The sequence below is a fragment of the Heptranchias perlo genome, chromosome 12, assembly GCF_035084215.1.
Source record: "Heptranchias perlo isolate sHepPer1 chromosome 12, sHepPer1.hap1, whole genome shotgun sequence".
Classification (NCBI taxonomy): Eukaryota; Metazoa; Chordata; class Chondrichthyes; order Hexanchiformes; family Hexanchidae; genus Heptranchias; species Heptranchias perlo.
Window position 1 is genome coordinate 53,908,225 of NC_090336.1, and position 18,629 is coordinate 53,926,853.

The 18,629-nt window shown below is 43.1% G+C and overlaps 1 protein-coding gene across 1 annotated transcript in view; it reads left to right on the forward strand.

Annotated features, from left to right (window-relative positions):
• nadsyn1 (NAD synthetase 1) overlaps window positions 1–18,629 on the forward strand; it is a 64,886-nt gene that overhangs the window by 34,151 nt on the left and 12,106 nt on the right. Inside the window, exons 8-14 of the mRNA XM_067994125.1 lie at window positions 1,715–1,832; window positions 3,368–3,499; window positions 4,130–4,204; window positions 5,598–5,722; window positions 10,886–10,934; window positions 16,303–16,405; window positions 17,105–17,273. Of these exons, the coding sequence (XP_067850226.1) occupies window positions 1,715–1,832; window positions 3,368–3,499; window positions 4,130–4,204; window positions 5,598–5,722; window positions 10,886–10,934; window positions 16,303–16,405; window positions 17,105–17,273 (771 nt within the window). The remainder of the gene's footprint in view (window positions 1–1,714; window positions 1,833–3,367; window positions 3,500–4,129; window positions 4,205–5,597; window positions 5,723–10,885; window positions 10,935–16,302; window positions 16,406–17,104; window positions 17,274–18,629) is intronic.

Consider the following 18,629-nt stretch of genomic DNA (forward strand, 5'->3'; position numbering starts at 1 on the left):
CCCATTCACTATCTCCCTCAGTAATAGACGGAGGGAAGATATTAATTGTAGCAACTGCGTTAGGACCAGTCACTAGTGGAGTCCCACAGGGATCCATGTTGGGTTTGTTACTCTTCAGTAGCATTTATTAATGATCTGGATCAAGAGAGTGGGGAACAGGCCGCAAGTTTACCGATGACCTGAAGATATGGACCGGAGTTGGGACCTTTGACAAAATAAATAGTCGGCAGGTGGACCTAGATGCATTGAGGGAATGGGCCAGTGTATGGCAGATGCCTTTCAAAGTTGGCAAGTGCAGTGTGATGAATTTGGGCTGGGGTAATGCTGCTCCATTTTGTTAGCCATGGCAGCTGTTTATCTTTTTAATGTCCATTCATCACCGTTTCTCTATAGCCTTTAATACCTTATCGACTGTCAGACCTGATGCTTGCAACTTGACTCGACTCTCTTTCTATCCTGACCTGACTATTCGGCCTTTCCATTTGAGGTCTGACCTAACTGTCTAGCCTGACTGCTGATGGCCCAATCTGGCCCTTTAACTTCCCTTCTCTCTACCCTACTTAATCTTTAACCTCCCCATTTATTCCTGAGCCAACTCTTGAGCCAGCCTGTTCACTATCTGTAAGGAAGAATATGGAAAATGTACTCAACTTGGGGGGGTGGTGGGGGGGATGGGGAAATAGGGGAAAAAAACTGAAAGGGTATTAATGTTTGATTATTTTCAACTGTTTGATTTTTAAATGGGATCCTGATGGTGAGAGTCCATCCTTAAGTATAGTTTCTTCATCTTCTGCTTCTGGTCTTTTATACAACATGTACAGGACTCTTCCTCCACCCCCCATTTTTGTTTTTTAAAACATTTTATTTATTTGTTTTTTTTAGGTCCCTGAAGGACACTTGACATTTGCCTGTTGAGATGATGGGCAGTTGACCTGTTCCCAGGTTTCTCCTTGAGCCGGTGCTAGGAGGTGTATGGGAGTTGCCTCTTGTGTTGTGAGGAAGTGTTGCCTCTTGTGTTGCAGGCAATTGGGACTAGCTTAGTGGTATAAACTGGGCAACATGGACATGTTGGGCCGAAGGGCCTGTTTCCGTGTTGTGGCTTCTATGATTCTTCTATGAAGTCCTTCCCTCTGCTTTCTCCCTAATTCCCTGATATTACCAGAGGTCCCTAGCAGCAAGACCCATTCACTAACACTTAACCGCTAATTGAGATTTATTCACCTGCTGACCTTGATCTCCCTGGAACAAGATGCCTTTTTATGGATTCCATGTGATATCTTTGATATTGTTTTAACATCAATAATGTGTATATTTCTCACCTTTACAGCTGATGTGTCCAAATATTTGCCTGGAAAAATGCCTGTACCAAAACACGATATCATTTGATATGATTGAGTAGTTATTTGATTGAGTAGTTATTATTGGTTCAATGGACCTTTTAGATACAGTAGCCTTATCACTTCTGATATAGTGATCCCATTACTAAACCCTGTGAGTAGAATTTCTGACTGAAGCAGAAAAAGAGTTTTTGTTTAGCTGGTATGTTCCAGTTCTGTTGTGTGTGAGGGAATCTGGGCCCTAGACTGTCGCCCAGCAGTGAACTTGTTTAATACATGTTCCAAAAGGCTAGGTTGTGCAATGTGTGGTTATACATCTTAACTGTGCCAGTGAGAACGTATGTTTGAGACACTAACTACTCTTCTTCTCTTCTCAGTCCCCACATTTCTATGGCACTGGATGGGGTGGAGATATTTACCAATTCGTCGGGGAGCCACCATGTGCTTCGGAAAAATTACATAAGGGTCGACTTTGTAAAGTCAGCTACTGCAAAGGTACAAGCGTTGAAATGGTGGTGTCTCCAAATTAAAATGGATTCCCAGGGCTGCTTCAAGAACTGACAAAAGAAAAGTTTCAAAGAATGAACTTGCTGCTGCTGCACAGCCAACCAGATTGTTTATCAGATTGCAAGCTTACTGCCCGAGTTGCTGACCAGATAACTCACTAGTGGACGTGTATCTGACGCAAGAGAATTGTGCCAAGTATTGACCTGGTGACAGCTGTAACATGACCGTGTCAGCCTTTGTTTCTAGGCCTTAATGGGTGAAAAACAAGTATTTGGGCAGGGGACGCATTTCTTGCATGTCTAGTATTTTTATAACACTATGGATCCGGCCAAAATTTAGACAAAATGCATTTATATCGTGCCTTTAATGTAGTAAAATGTCTCGAGGCGCTTCACAGGAGCATAATCAGGCAAAAATTCGACACCGAGTCACAGAAGGAGACATTACGACAGATGACCAAAAGCTTGATCAAAGAAGTAGGTTTTAAGAAGTGTCTTAAAGGAGGAGACAGAGTTGGAGCGGAGGAGAGGTTTAGGGATGGAATTCCAGAGCTTAGGGCCTAGGCGGTTGAAGGCACGGCTGCCAGTGGTGGGGGCAAAGGAAGTCGGGGGTGCGCGAGAGGCCAGAACTGGAGGACCACAGAGTTCTCGGAGGGTTGTGGGGCTGGAGGAGGTTATAGAGATAGTGAGAAAAGTTATGTTACAAAACAGATCTTGCTGTTATCTGCTGCAAGATTTCTGTCAGCCAGTGGTGTTGAAGAAACCTTAGATAGTTACTGAAGACAATCCTCTGCTTACAATATGGACTGCTTCTTGCTAAGGGGGGAGCAGTCCAATCAATTGTTTACTGCTGCTTTCATTCTTGGGTTTTAAAGTAGCCTATGCCCACATTTGTAATTAGCAGTTATGATTTGTGAACCGAATATTTGTATGAGATATTGTGACAGCATACTGTTCCATTGAGTCGCGGGATGCAGGCTCACGCTCACAGTTGCCCACGCAACAAGCTCCCATTTCCATCCATGTACAGAACAGGGACCAGGTACATCCCTTTCTAGAGAGGATCATTGGATGTGGAGTCATCCCAGGCTTCTTTTAGTATACCTTGCTGTTTATTATCTGTGTACTTCAGTCCCTTGTTGTTTTATTGATTTTTGTATAAAAGTGGCAACTGAAATTATAATCATGTGCGCCCTCTAGAGGTCATGACTTGCAAAGTAGCCTCAGTTGCTCAGCCTGTGCTGCTTTAAAAAGAAAAGCAATAAAACATTGCGGACTATAAAACGGTTTAAATTGTCACCAGAAACGTATGGAAGCCCATAAAATGATATCAAGATCTGCATTTAGGAGTTTTTCTGCTTTGTCCGCTCCAACTGTGATGCAGCCCTGTGCTAAAGCAGACCTTCAAACTTCTTCCAAAGCTTTTCCCACCAGATTCATCCTTCAAAAAGTGTCATTGTACAAAGATAGCTTACTGTCGGTCCTAGGCTGTCTCTCCAACTTTCTTCTTTTCCGTCTCCCCAGAATGGTGGTATTTATCTCCTTGCCAACCAGAAAGGCTGTGATGGTGACCGCCTGTATTATGATGGCTGTGCTATGATTGCGGTGAATGGACATCTTGTGGCTCAAGGATCCCAGTTTTCATTGGACGATGTGGTAAGACGTGAATATTGTAGGACCTTTTGAGATTGGCTCACTTTGCTTGTTGTTACCTGGGCTAAAAGGGTTAAATTATGAGGACAGGTTGCATAGACTCGGCCTGTATTCCCTTGAGTATAGAAGATTAAGGGGTGCTCTAATTGAGGTGATTAAAGGAAATGATAGAATAGATAGAGATAAACTATTTCTTCTGATGGGGGAGTCCAGAACAAGGGGGCTCAACCTTAAAATTAGAGCTGGCCATTCAGGGGTGATGTCAGAAAGCACTTCTTCACTCAAAGGGTAGTGGCAATCTGGAACTCTCTCCCCCAGAAAGCTGATGAGGCTGGGGAACAATTGAAAATTTCAAAACTGACATTGATAGATTTTTGTTAGGCAAGGGTATTAAGGGTTACAGAACCAAGGCGGGTAGATGGAGTTAAGATATAGATCAGCCATGATCTAATTGAATGGCGGATGAGGCTCGAAGGGCTGAATGGCCAACTTTCCTTTGTTTGTCTACAGACTGTTGCATGTTTTCTAAGTGGGGAAAAAAAAATTCAAAGTTGCCTTCTGCAGAATTGTTCAATATTTGAAGGGATAGCTGGGATCCATCCTAGATTTTTTTTCTTCTTCTTCTTCCTTTAGGAAGTTATAACCACCACTCAGGATTTGGAAGATGTAAGAAGCTATCGTGCAGAAAAAATCTCTGGAAGATTAGCGGTTTGTACGAGTTTTCCTCTATGTTGAAGAGGGAGTTTTATTGTCAGTGTCCAGTAAATGAGTTGCTAATTAGTGTTCAACTGTAAACAGAGGGAAATTGGGGCACATTCATGTTCTGTTGGTTTGTGGGCTGCAAGCTATATTTGTTCCACTGATTTTACCCTCAAGCCAATGAAGTAACAACTATCTTTAAATTTAAATTTAATTTTAACTTTTTTTGTTGTGCTCATAAAGCTGAGGGATGTCATTGCTGGTGAATAGAACACGTTTCCATTAATAGGACATCTGTCAGCATCAAGCAATCAGAAGTCCTATAAAATATACTCACATGCAGAATAAAGCTCTGATGGAAACAGAACACTTAAGGTTACGTACCTGAAATGTTACCCTCTTTTTTTCTATTTAAGGTAATTGGCAAAAGAACCAGAGGGGAGATGAAGAGAATTTTTTTTACACAGCGAATTGTTACGATCTGGAATGCACTGCCTGAAAGGGTGGTGGAAGCAGATTCAATCGTAACTTTCAAAAGGGAGTTGGATAAACACTTGACAAGGAAAAATTTGCAGGGCTATGGGGAAACAGCAGGGGAGTGGGACTAATTGGATAGCTCTTTCAAAGAGCCAGCACAGGCACGATGGGCCGAATGACCTTGTGTGCTGTATGATTCTATGATTCGTGATTCTGTTTACACATGCTGTGTATTTCCAGGTTCTTTTTAATTTCAAGCTTCTAGCATTTGCTTTTTTGTTCTTTATTTGCATAGTAAAGTTCCCTTCAGTCTGTGCCAATAATATGCCCCAAATTCCATAGGGCATTCCTTGCATCACTGGTTTGTACTTCTCCCAGATACCCTGTGATCTCTCACTGTGATTCCTCATTTGGTTTCCAAAGTGTGCTGTGGGGCCGTGAACACTAGGACCTGGGCGAAAACTACCCCAGCTGACCTGCTACGTTATCCAACCTGACAGCTGGCGCTCCATAGTCTAGAAGAGGGTGAAACAAAAATATTTCAAAAAGAGACACCGGTTTTGTTTGTTTTCTGATTCCTACTCCATTGAGGGCCTTTCTCAAGCTGTTCATATCAAGGCAAACTGGCGAGTCTCTTAAACCCATTTAATTGAGCAATGGCTTGAGTTCTTGCAACTGCAGTGTGATTTTCCTTTCTTATCAGTCACACTACAGTATTCCTTCTTCTTTGGGAAGGGAGAAAAATGTTTTTATTTGGTTGAAAGTTTTTCATGGTGAGCGAATCACTGACACTATTCATATGACTCACTAACTCCGCGCACAGGAGTTTCATCATTGTTATCAACAGCTGACACTCGTTCCTTCACTTGTACATATTTCTAAATGTCAGAATTAATGCTGTTCCTGCAAATGATATCCCAAACAGGCAAATGAAGCAGAGCCATATCTTCGGGTGAAAGTAAACTTCGCAATTTCTTCAGTTGATGATGTCTATGTACCCTCCATTGAACCCATTCAGATCCGGTGCCATACACCAGAGGAAGAAATCAGGTAGGGTGAAACTTTCAAACTGTTCAATGATCCCACAAAGACTGCTTTTTAACCTGTGTTAAATAGCACACCTAACATGCTCGTCATTAAAAGCGTCCATGTCCCATTAGACATTTGCAGGGCTACGGTGAGAGAGCAGGGGAGTGGGACTAATTGGGTAGCTCTTTCAAAGAGCCGGGACAGGCTAGATGGGCAGAATGGCCTCTTTCTGTGCTGTAGGATTCTATGATTTTAGACAGTGACATATTACTTAATTTCTAGTTTGTAAAAGCAACAGCAAAAAAGTTGTTGTAGAGCAACTGAGATTACATTGGGTGGGAGAAAAGGAAAATTATATCTAGGTCTGCAAACACTCCTAAATGGAAATGCTGCTGTGGATGTGTTATTGCAGCAGATGGTCTATATGACTCCAGAACCCATATAAGTATTTCTGAAGATGAGCCTGAAATAGGGGAGAATGTTATTCCATTTTGTCCATGAGCTGCTCTTATTTCAGTGGAGAGTGTTATCCTGGATTCATTGGAACAGGAGTGGGCCATTTAGCCCCTCGATTCTGTTCCGCCATTCAGTTGGATCATGGCTGATCGGTACCTCAACTCTATTTACCCGCCATATCCCTTGATACCCTTTCCTAACAAAAATCTATCGATCTCAGTCTTGAAAATTTCAATTGACCCCTAGCATCCATATCCTTTTGGGGAAGAGAGTTCCAGATTTCCACTATCCTTCGTATGAAAAAATGCTTCCTGATTTCACTCTTGAATGGCCTAGCTCTAATTTTAAGATTGTGCCCACTTGTCTGGATTTCCCCACCAGACGAAGTTGCTTCTTTGTATCTACTCTATCGAATCCTTTTATCATTTTAAACACTTCATTTAAATCGCCCCTCAATCCTCAAAACTCAAGGGAATACAAGCCAGATTTACGCGACCTGTCCTCGTAATTTAACCCTTTAAGCCCTGGGATCATTCTGGTGAATCTGTGCTGCACGCCCCTCCAAGGCCACTATATCTTTCCTGAGGTTCGGTGCCCTAAACTGAACGCATTATTCCAGATGGGGTCCGGTCAAGGCTGTTATTGTTACTTACACTTTGTCAGCCCTATGTTCTTATGTTGTGTTGTTTTTATGGCTCTTGATAATGCAGCATTTTAATGATTAAAGGACTAACCATTTGGTCCAGTGTGGTTGAAGACCATTTATTCAGTCAGCATTCAACATCTCTCTGCTTACAAACTTCATTATACAGACTGACTTTCTTGTTACTGATTCTCTCCTCTTCCAGCCACTCGCTTGGGCTGAACCAGACCATGCGTAAACTTGCTGCCTTGTCTGACACTGACTTGAGTATCAACTCCACATCTGGCCAATCACCAAGACTGCCTATTTCCACCCGCACGACATTGCATGTCTCCACCCTACCTTAGATCCTCTGTGGCTGAAGTGCTTATCCATATTTTTGTCATTTCTAGTTTTGATTTATTGCAATGTTCTACTTTCCAGCCTTCCATCCATCACACTTCAAAACCTCAATTTTATTCAAAATGCAGCCACCCATATGCTGTCACTTACTCAGTCCATTGGCCCATCGTTCCCATCCTCGTTGATCTAAAATGAATCAATTCTACATAAGAACATAAGAAATAAGAGCAGGAGTAGACCATATGGCCCCTCGAGCCTGCTCTGCCATTCAGTAAGATCATGGCTGATCTTCGACCTCAACTCTACTTTTCCGCCCAATCCCCATATCCCTTGATTCCCCTAGAGTTCAAAAATGTATCTATCTCAGCCTTGAATATGCTCAATGACTCAGCATCCACAGCCCTCTGGGGTTGAGAATGCCAAAGATTCACAACTCTGAGTGAATTCTTCCTCATCACAGTCCTAAATGGCCGACCCTTTATCCTGAGATTATGCCCCCTAGTTTGAGACTCTTCAGCCAGGGGAAACAAACCTCTCAGCATCTACCCTGTCAAGTCCCCACATAATCTTATATGGTTCAATAAGATCACCTCTCATTTTTCTAAACTCCAGAGAGTATACGCTGATTCTACGCAATCTCTCCTCATAGGACAACCCTCTCATCCCAGGAATCAATCTAGTGAATCTTTGTTGCACCGCCTCCAAGGCAAGTATATCCTTCCTTAGATAAGGAGACCAAAACAGTATACAGTACTCCAGGTGAGGTCTCACCAAAGCCCTGTACAATTGTAGTAAGACTTCCTTACTCTTGTACTCCAACTACCTTGCAATAAAGGCCAACATGCCGTTTGCTCTCCTACTTACTTGCTATACCTGCATGATAACATTTTCTGTTTCTTGAACGAGGACACCCAAATCTCTCTGAACGCCAACATTTAATAGTTTCTCACCATTTAAAAAATATTCTGTTTTTCTGTTCTTCCTACCAAAGTGAATAACCTCACATTTCCCCACATTATACTCCATCTGTCACCTTCTTGCCCACTCACTTAACCTGTCTACATCCCTTTGCAGACTCTTTGGATCCTCCTCACAGCTTACTTTCCCACCTAACTTTGTATCATCAGCAAACTTGGATACGTTACACTCTGTCCCTTCATCCAAGTCATTAATATAGATTGTAAATAGCTGAGGACCAAGCACTGATCCTTGTGGCACCCGACTATTTACAGCCTTCCAACCTGAGAATGACCCGTTTATTCCTACACTCTATTTTCTGTCCGTTAGCCAATCCTCTATCCATGCTAATATGTTACCCCCAATCCCATGAGCCCTTGTCTTGCGTAACAATGTTTTATGTGGCACCTTCTCAAATGCCTTTTGAAAATCCAAATATACTACGTCCACTGGTTCCCCTTTATCTACCCTGCTAGTTACATCCTCAAAAAACTCTAATAAATTTGTCAAACATGATTTCCATTTCATAAAACCATGTTGACTCTGCCTAATCATATTATGATTTTCTAAGTGCCCTGTTACCACTTCCTTAATAATGGATTCCAGCATTTTGACTGATGTAAGGCTAACTGGTGTGTAGTTCCCTGTTTTCTCTCTCCCTCCTTTCTTGAACAGTGGTGTAATATTTGCTACCTTTCAATCCATTGGGACCATTCTAGAATCTAGGGAATTTTGGAAGATCACAACCAATTCATCCACTATCTCTGCAGCCACCTCTTTTAGAACCCTAGGATGTAGGCCATCAGGCCCAGGGGATTTTTCTGGACGATCCTAACAAAACAACAACAATTTGCATTTACATAGTGCCTTTAACGTAGTAAAACGTCCCATGGTGCTTCACAGGAGCGTAATCCAACAAAAATTGACACTGAGCCAAAGTAGGAGCCTTTTGGACAGGTGTCGATAAGCTTGGCTAAAGAAATAGGTTTTAAGGAGCGTCTCAAAGACGGAGAGAGAGGTGGAGATGTTTCGGGAGGGAATTCCAGAGCTTGGGACCTAGACAGCTGAAGGCATGGCCACCAGTGGTGGAGCGAAGGAAGTTGAGGATGCGCAAGAGGCCAGAATTGGAGGAACGCAGAGATCTCAGAGAGTTGTAGGGCTGGAGGAGGTTATAGAGAGAGGGAGAGGTGAGGCCATGGAGGGATTTGAACATGAGGATGAGAATTTTAAATTTGAGGAGTTCCTGGACTGGGAGCCAATGTAATTCAGTGAGCACAGGGGTGATAATTGAACGGGACTTGGTGCAAGTTAGGGTACTAAAACCGGACCTATCTATCACTAACTTAAATGTTATGATGAGAAAAATTAACCAGAAGGACACTAATTCATCCACAAAGAATTCGTAGCATAAGAACATAAGAGATAGGAGCAGGAGTATCCTGCTCCGCCATTCAATGAGATCATGGCTGATCTGATTCTGGCCTCAACTCCACTTTCCCGCCTGTTCCCCATATCCTTTGACACCCTTGCTGATCAAAAATTTGTCTAACTCAGCCTTGGATATATTCAATGACTCAAATTTGTCTAACTCAGCCTTGGATATATTCAATGACTCAGCCTCCACCGTTCTTTGGGGCAAAGAATTCCAACGGTTCACAACCCTCAGAGAAGAAATTTCTCCTCAGCTCCGTCTTAAATGGGCGACCCCATATTCTGAGACTATGTCCCCTAATTCTAGATTCCCCTATGAGGGGAAACATCCTCTCAGCATTTACCCATCAAACCCCCTCAGAATCTTATATGTTTCAATAAGATCTCCTCTCATTCTTCTAAACGCAAGTGAGTATAGATCCAACCTGCTCAATCTTTCCTCATAAGAAAACACTTCCATACCTGGAATCAAACTAATGAACCTTCTCTGAACCACCTCCAACGCAGGTATATCCGTCCTTAAATAAGGGGATCAAAACTGGACACAGTACTCTAGGTGTGGTCTCACCAGCACCCTGTACAATTGTAGCATGACTTCCCTGCTCTTATACTCCATTCCCCTTGAAATAAAGGCCAATATTCCATTTGCCTTCCCAATTACCTGCTGCACCGTATGCTCACTTTTTGTGTTTCATGTATGAGGACACCCAAATCCCTCTGTACTGCAGCATTCTGTAGTCTTTCTCCATTTGTATAATATTTTGCTTTTTTATTCTTCCTCCCAAAGTGGATGACTTCACATTTTCCCACATTATACTTCATCTGCCAAATTTTTGCCCACTCGCTTAACCTTTCTATATCCCTTTGCAGACACTTTGTGTCCTCCTCACAACTTACCTTTCCACCTATGTTTGTATCATCAACAAATTTGGCCACAGTACACTCCCTTCCTTCATCCAGGTCATTGATGTCGGTTGTAAATAGTTGCGGCCCCAGTTCTGATCCCTGCGGCACCCCACTAGTTGCAGATTGCCATCCTGAAAATGACCCCTTTATCCTGACTCTGTTTCTGTTAGTTAGCCAATCCTCTATCCATGCTAATATATTACCCCCAACACCATGAGCTCTTGCCTTGTGCAGTAACCTTTTATTAATCAAACGGTTTGAACATGGTGTAATTTGATGTAATACAGTGTATTCATTCTACGCCAGCTATTTTCGCCGCAAATTCATTGATTCAGGAGGCATTTCACTGTCACAGACTGAACTTCCTTTTAAGCACATGTACAATATACCATATTGCAGGGAAATTGTATGATCTTGTGTTCATTACCTCTTACTTATGTTTTATTTAGTCTGGGACCTGCTTGTTGGTTGTGGGATTATCTGCGGCGTAGTTCACAGGTAAGTCAGTGAGAGTACCATACCCGGAATCAATCTAGTGAACCTTCTCTGAACCGCCTCCAATGCAAGTATATCCTTCCTTAAATAAGGGCACCAGAACTGTATGCAGTACTCTAAGTATGGTCTCACAGCACCCTGTACAGTTGTAGCAAGACTTCCCTGCTTTTATACTCCATCCCCCTTGAAATAAAGGCCGAGTACTGGTATATGAATCGAGGCATAAATGGCAAGGTTGGCTTTATAATGTGTGAACCAGCTCCTGACTGCTGTTTCATACTTTCCATATGTAATTTACAAGACCCTTTTGTTACAAAGCCTGTTCATCAAGTGGGGTGTTTTCATTTGCTGAAGAAAAGTTATTCAGGCTCCCTTGTTATATCCCATGCACCAACACATGACACATGATTATTTTACCTGATGTGTGGATTACGCCACAACTCATGGAGAGTTACCAGTTCAAGTGGTGACTCATTCAGTGGCCTGATATGTGTGTACACGTGCATTGCACTGTGCCTACAGTTATCCACATGACTTGTTTGCTCTGCTGATCCAGTCCTCATCCTATCGATGTGCTTGTTTAATGGGGGAGGACGGAAAATAATAATTTGAGTTGATGCAAGAAATTACTATGCTGAGTAGAGGCACTGCAGTTTTATTTTAAGTTATGGTGATTTTTAGCTACTACCTGGATTTTTAATATTTTCTCATGAAGGCACATATAGCTTACATATAGGGCTATGTTAAATGTTTTTACTGGCCTGCTATTGCAAACCAGTGATAGTGGAGAAAAAGATTTTGGGGGAAAAATTGGTTAAGGGTCCGTTCTGGGCGATGTTACACACCCCGCGCCCGACGGACCCTGGGCAGGCAAGACGCAAGTTTGGTCCCCAGGGAGCACGTACCTGCAATCGGTGTTCCTTTCCAGGCCTTGCAGGTGGAATGGATGCAATTCACACTTTCCACCGCCAGAAGGAGCTCCATCTCTTAAAGGGAGGATGTTTTTTAGAAATCTCTTAAAGGTAGCTGGTACCTGTTATTTGCTGAAAATAACAATCTACTGTCTGCATGGAGTCTGAACAGAGATCAGACGTCGCACATGTAAAACACAGATGCAGATCCCATCCCTATGTTTACACACTGATGAGTTATGTTAAAACATTGAATGAAGGTTGTGCATTACTAAATCCCACATCCTCCAATCTGCACACCAGACCTCACCAATCTGCCAATCTGTGTGGTACGCCTCTGAGAGTGCACGCACCAAGGTTCTCTGCTGATGCACTGGAGACCTTGGGTGCAAGAGGTGGACAGAAGGAGGGACATCCCATATCCGCAGTGGCGCGGTGGGGGTGGGGGCAAGAGGCCCTCCAGTACATACTCAAAAGACAGTGGGAGGCAGCAGGGGACGAAGTCAATGCCAGGCGCACAGCATCATGAACATGGATGCAGTGCACGAAGAATTTCAATGCTTTGACATGAGTTGTCAAGGTGAGTGAGGTAACTATCAAGTGGCATTTCCTACCAACTGCTCCACGCACTACACCCCCATCCCCCACATACCAATAAACTCTTTCCATCAATATTAAACTCTTCCAATTAGATGCTTTCTCCCGCCCTTACACATTACCACTGTTTCAAGCCACCCATCCACAACTCACAGGCCACACACACTGGCAGTTATTCAACCATGACAGGCACATCACCCAGGCACATGCCTCACTTTCTTGCAGGAGAAGGTGTGCATATCAAGAGGCAGCAAGTGGCAGTGGCATTTAGCCCCTTGAGCCTGTTCCACCATTCAATGAGATCATGGTGGACCTGTGACCTAACTCCCGCCTTAGCCCCATATGCCTTAATACCCTTGGTTCACAGAAATCTATCAATCTCAGATTTAATATTCACAAGTGAGCTAGCATCAACTGCCGTCTGTAGAAGAGTGTTCCAAACGTCTCCCACCCTTTGCGTGTAGAAGCATTTCCTAACTTCACTCCTGCACGTCCTGGCTCTAAATGTTAGGCTATGTCCCCGGTTCCTAGTATTGAAGTCTAGGAGATCTCCAAAAACGGTTATAAATGTCTCTGCAGCCAGAGGCAATAATCCAGGCACTAACCCGTAAATACTTCATGGTCCCTTTAAATAGCTCTGGTGGTGGGTCCTTCAGGCACTCTAAGACACGTTCAGATGGTCGGGGTTAAGACTGTGCTTTGAGTTGAGCGTTAAGTCCCAAAATGGTGTCTATCACTTTAAATCAGCGTTGCACACTGATTGAAGCCATTTTCTCCATACTTTACATGATTCCAGCGTTTCTTATCTGCGCCTGCGCTAACTCCTATACCAAGATGGCATCTGGCGCTTGTCACGCAGGAAACTTGTGTGCGCATCCCCAAGATGCCATCTTGGATGTCAGAGAGGCCGTGTAGCGCCGAAACAATGGGCGCTACATGGCCCAATTTAGCGCATTTTAACTTTATACAAAGAGGAAGATACAGCGAGTCAGTGAAGATTTGGGACATGATCATTTTCATCCCTGTTTCAATCTTCTTCTCTTTGACCATTCACTCACTCGCTGTGAGTTCAGACAGGCCACCTGCTCCCCGGCCTCTGCTGTTGTGTGTTTTGAGCTGACAACTAGGAGGTACGCAGGAGTGGCTCAGCACAGTCCAACCTCCACAGGGTGTGTCTTGCTGATGTTTCAGCCGAGACTGGAGGATCAGGAGTGTGAGCTAATGTCCTTTTACCCTGTGGCACAGTGTGATGGAACACCGATATGTGGTGCCACAGCACCGTCGGTTGCGAGACGTATTTTACTGTATCCTTCTATGTTTTTATTTAATTCTCAAAAGTGTGTTTGTATAAAATGAGCCAGATTTCGCTGGAGCAGGGCATCTCGCGGTGTGCCGCATTAGTTAGACTTATTCGTGCACGTTCAGATTTTAAAATTTTTTACCCTGGAAATACGAGCTGATAACAGCACAGTGAGGGCAACTGGGCATCTGGGACCCTTGGTGAACAACAGGACCAACAGTGCATCTCCTTAAATAATGAGATTAAACGACTGAGAAATAAACAGAGGAAGCACTGAGAAGGAGGGTGAATTAGAGTGGGTGAATTCAATTTCAAATTAGGTACAGAAAGAGAAATAAAGAGAGGGAAAGAAAGATTGGATTAAGAGAGAGGGAGAAAAGAGCCAGAAAAAAAAGTAAAAATTTAAAACTTTACATTTTTAAAATTTCCTAAAACAAATCACAACCTGAAGGAATGAGACTCCATGTAATTGAGCCACTCCTGCATAATTGTTTACTTTCTGGGCAAGAGAGGTTGATTGGCAGTCATTAACAATTATCGTTAAAAGACTACTTACACTATTAATTACTGGACTTAATTTTCTGTGGCGAGTTTGATGGGCAATTAATGTGCAAATGCAGCAACTTCATGAAAATCACGGGGAGGTTAAGCGCGACATGCCGTTTTTGTGATGCTAATGGCGGAGCGGCACAAATCAGCCAGCAACTTGTGCCAATTCACAATTCACGGGGTATCTCTTCCTTGCCACAAGTTGCTGGCCGATTTGCACGTTAATAGCGGCGTGCATCGTTCTGATGCCGTTATTTTTTTCAGCAAAATCTGGCCCATAATATTGGCAGTGATATATTCAAGTCTTTTGGTGGTTGTTTTCGTATCTTCACACTCTTCCCTTGGAGAACAGTGTGAAGTAGTGGAAGGATTCACAGGCTGATTAACACTCTGACAGGCATGAACGCTCCTTCCGTGGTCATAACCATCTTTATACCAGCCCCTAGGGTAGTTAGTCCTATAAGGCGGGAGGGTTTTAAGAACTCCCATAACCTACATGATAAGCGGGGAGGCGTCACCCACGCCCACAGTGAATATACCACTGGATGAGAACTCAGAATTCAGAGCCGGAGCTCCGGTCTCCACTCGCCCTGCACCTTCCGACTCAGAGGTGGAATTCCTATGATTAAGCCAAAAGCTCGCTCCATGTCTTTTGGTATGTCTCTGCTTGTGCTGGGAGCAATGTGGATCAAGGGGTTGAGGCAACGTGTTCAATCTTGTTTTCTGTGGATTAGTTAGATCTGGCAGTAGGAGTGGAAGTGGGATGGGCCCTCGTCCATCAGTAGTTATCTAGGTTGCTTTTCTTTCTTTCATGTTCATTGGGTGTGTTGTTGTGATAAGGGAGGAGGCACTTTGTGCTGAGTGAGTCTCCAAGAACAGGTCCCAAACTGCTTGGTATTTTCCAGTTTCAGGTAGAGAACATTACTCAACCTGATTGGCAGATGTCCCATAAGTGCTTCAGCCATGTTTCTTGTGGGATGGGCTCCACTGACCGGGGGGTGGGGTGGTGCACTTTTTTTTTCCAGCTAGAAGTGCAATCTGTGCTAGCTTGCTCATTGCAGCAAATCTATGGCTCTCCAGAGCTTTGGGTAGGACCAACAAGCTCTGGAATTGCCAGAGTGATCATGGTTCCTGTGGTCCCGTGAACCACTGGCCAGAATGGCTGAATGTGGGGACGTGTGTCGGAGGGAAATCTTTTGGCCACTGTCCCTCCAGCAGTCATCCAATACGGAGGGATGAAGTTTACGGAGCTTGTGTAGGGTGTATAATGTGCCATGCACGATCTTGAGTTGACCTTGGTGCACTGTGCTGCCAATGGTGTTGAGAGTCTTATCTCCATACCTCTCCCCATTCCTCCCCTACTTATTCAGCCAGAGAGTTCATCCATTATGCATATACAGCTGTTTCTAGGACATGCATAAAAGTCATTCTGTCAGCCACCAGTGTGGGCATAGCAGCTAAGATATGCAGGTAATAATCTATAACTTCCCTGCCTTCTGTAGCCAGCGTAATGCGGACACCAAAAAGAGAGGTGTGTTTGTTACAGCTGTAGAGAGTCACCCACCTAACAGCTGCGATGCACCTGGCCTCTACTAGGATTCAGTGCTCCAATCTGAGAGCATACAATTGAGAACATTGTCATTTCTCCATCCAGTCTATTCATTTCCGTTTTGGGAACAAAATCATTTCCTCCACCTTTGGTTTGATCTACCAGATGAAAATTATCTGTGTGCTGATGGGGTGGGTGGAAGGGGGGCCCATTTTCCCTAAGTACAGAAAGAATTTTACAATCCGCCAATTCTAATAAAGACAGAAAGTTCTGAACAGTTGAGCCTTCATAATCATTACTAATGTCTATCATTAGAAACAGTTCCTGTTTATCTTTACACTGAGCCCGTGTGGGTGGTTATGCAGGAATGCAATACATGTGGAAGTGTTTTTTACTTTCTGAATTGAGCAGGATCTTGCTGGTTATTTCCTGTTCTGTAATCTATTATTTTTTGTGTGTCTGTAGGCTGGTTTTCTTCTACCTCTTAGTGGGGGAATTGATAGCTCAGCTACAGCCTGTATTGTCTATTCCATGTGTCGTCAGGTCTGTCTTGCTGCAAATAATGGAAGTAAGTAGCTGCAGAGTTCCGTTTCTTTCCATTGCTTCTCCTCCCCCTCCCCCACCGCTCATGATCTGTTTTGGTTCATAAGTGAGTACAAGCTTTGACATCTTCATTTAACTTCGAACCACGATAATGATAGACGTGGAGGTGGTGCTGTGGTACGACACACTTGTGTTGCATTACGGTGTGTGTTAAGAATGGTAGGACGCCATTTCATATTCATATCAGTGTAGCTTTGAGCTGTGGGTTCATGCCAGCACGTCCTAAATGAAGTGAGTTCCTGGCCAAAAACAGCCAACTTGGCGATGATGCTGAATAAAAGTAACATGGTTCCCCATGTAGAGGGAGGGGAGAAGAACCATTCTGAGTTTTCCTGGCTGTTCTTACAACACCTCCCACCAGCTGGGCATAGAGTGGTATTGGCAGAGGCTTGCCAGCAGTTGACTGTGTAACCCTGGGCTGGGGAACGTTACGTAAGATGGGAATAAAAATAACTGAAAAATGGGGTTGCTAATTTTTTTTTAAAAGTAGACATGTTAGGTTTTTGCACTGTGTGAAGTTTGACTTAATTCAGTTATAAATTAACTGAGAATATTTAGAAAAGTGTTGAACGGTTTTTACTGTGAATTGTGGATCGAAATACTGTTTGTCGATCACAAACTGGTGACAGTCATTACATCTCAAAGTGACATGATATCCGTTCAGATCAGCAGGTGACAGAAGATGCCCAGAGGATAGTGAGTGATCCTCATTACATTCCCAAAGATCCACGGGAATTCTGTCGACGCATCTTTACCACTTGCTACATGGCTAGTGAGAACTCCTCACAAGACACTTGCAATCGGGCCAAAGAGCTAGCGGAGCAAATAGGCAGGTAAGGAAGCACAGAATGTGCCTGATTAGTGTGGCATTTTTGAAGCATTGGTTCATACTTCTCTTCAGAGTTTTGGCAACTTATGCAGTGATTTCTGCGTACAGATACGATATTCTCCTCAAGGCTTTAGATATTGAGATGACCTCGTAATGCTTGCAATTGAAAATCTGTTGGCCTGTTTTAAAGAAAAAATCCTGATCCTATTTTAATTCATAATACTATTTTGCCTTTAACCGTTCAAAGGTTATTGTTCTTGTCTGTAATTTTGCTGACCCATTGTCCTGATTGTACCGTGTAGTTGATTTATTAAATAGTGTTCCTTTGAAAAGAAATACTCTAGCTTAAATTTGCTTCAATCTTGTAGTTAGTATATTGACTATTTTTTCTCCTCTTACATTACAGCAGTGTTAAAGGGAAGTACGATCCCGTTGAAATCATTCCTTTCATTATTATATTGTTTTCCCATTTAATTGCTGTGGACCTTTCTCCACTGTTTTCCTTTCATTTATCTTCAGTTGACTGTCAGATTTTAATATGGCATCCTTGCGTCTCAGTGCAACTTAGCCATAACTCTGTTCTTATGTGTATGAGCAGCCTATGTTGCCAGTAGGGCTTTTCATCCTCGTATTATGGGTAAATTATATCGTGCCTAGTTCCTGTGTGATCACAGACAACACTATGTTAGGAAGGACTAGCAAGAGCAGCCATTTTAGGGAAACCCCCTGCTGAGAGAGTAGTTTGCAACTGTGTCATATGAGGGACACACGATTAAAATGTCACCACATTAGTTCAAAACAGCATTCCTGTTTGTTTCCACAGCTTGGCTGTGTTGTAATCTGAAAAATCAATGTATTTGAAGCCTGCTTCTGATGTTCATGTCATTACTTTAATAAGAATGGGGCCAACTTTCAGGTGGGTGGTCTTATTGCTGTGCTTTTTCCTGCTATTCTATTTTATGATGTGTGCACAAGTGCAGTAAAAGCCTTGTTGCTTCCATGATCATCTTTTCTAAATGGGGAAAAGAATGCAGCAATTACCACCTACTCTTGTTCTTTGATTCAATCTGGAATAGGGAACTGTATTAAGGGCAACAGAAAGCTGCCCATCATACTACTCTGGCAAGTTAATAGAATGATACAGCACAGAAGGAGGCCATTCGGCCTATCCTGCTTATGCCTGCTGATTGAAAGAACTATCCAGTTAGTCCCACTCCTCTGTTCTTTCCCCATATCCTGCAAATTTTTCCCCTTCAAGTATTTATCCAATTCCCTTTTCAAAGTTGTTATTGAATCTGCTTCCACCATCCTTTTCAGGCAGAGCATTCCAGATCATAACAACTCGCTGTGTAAATTTTTT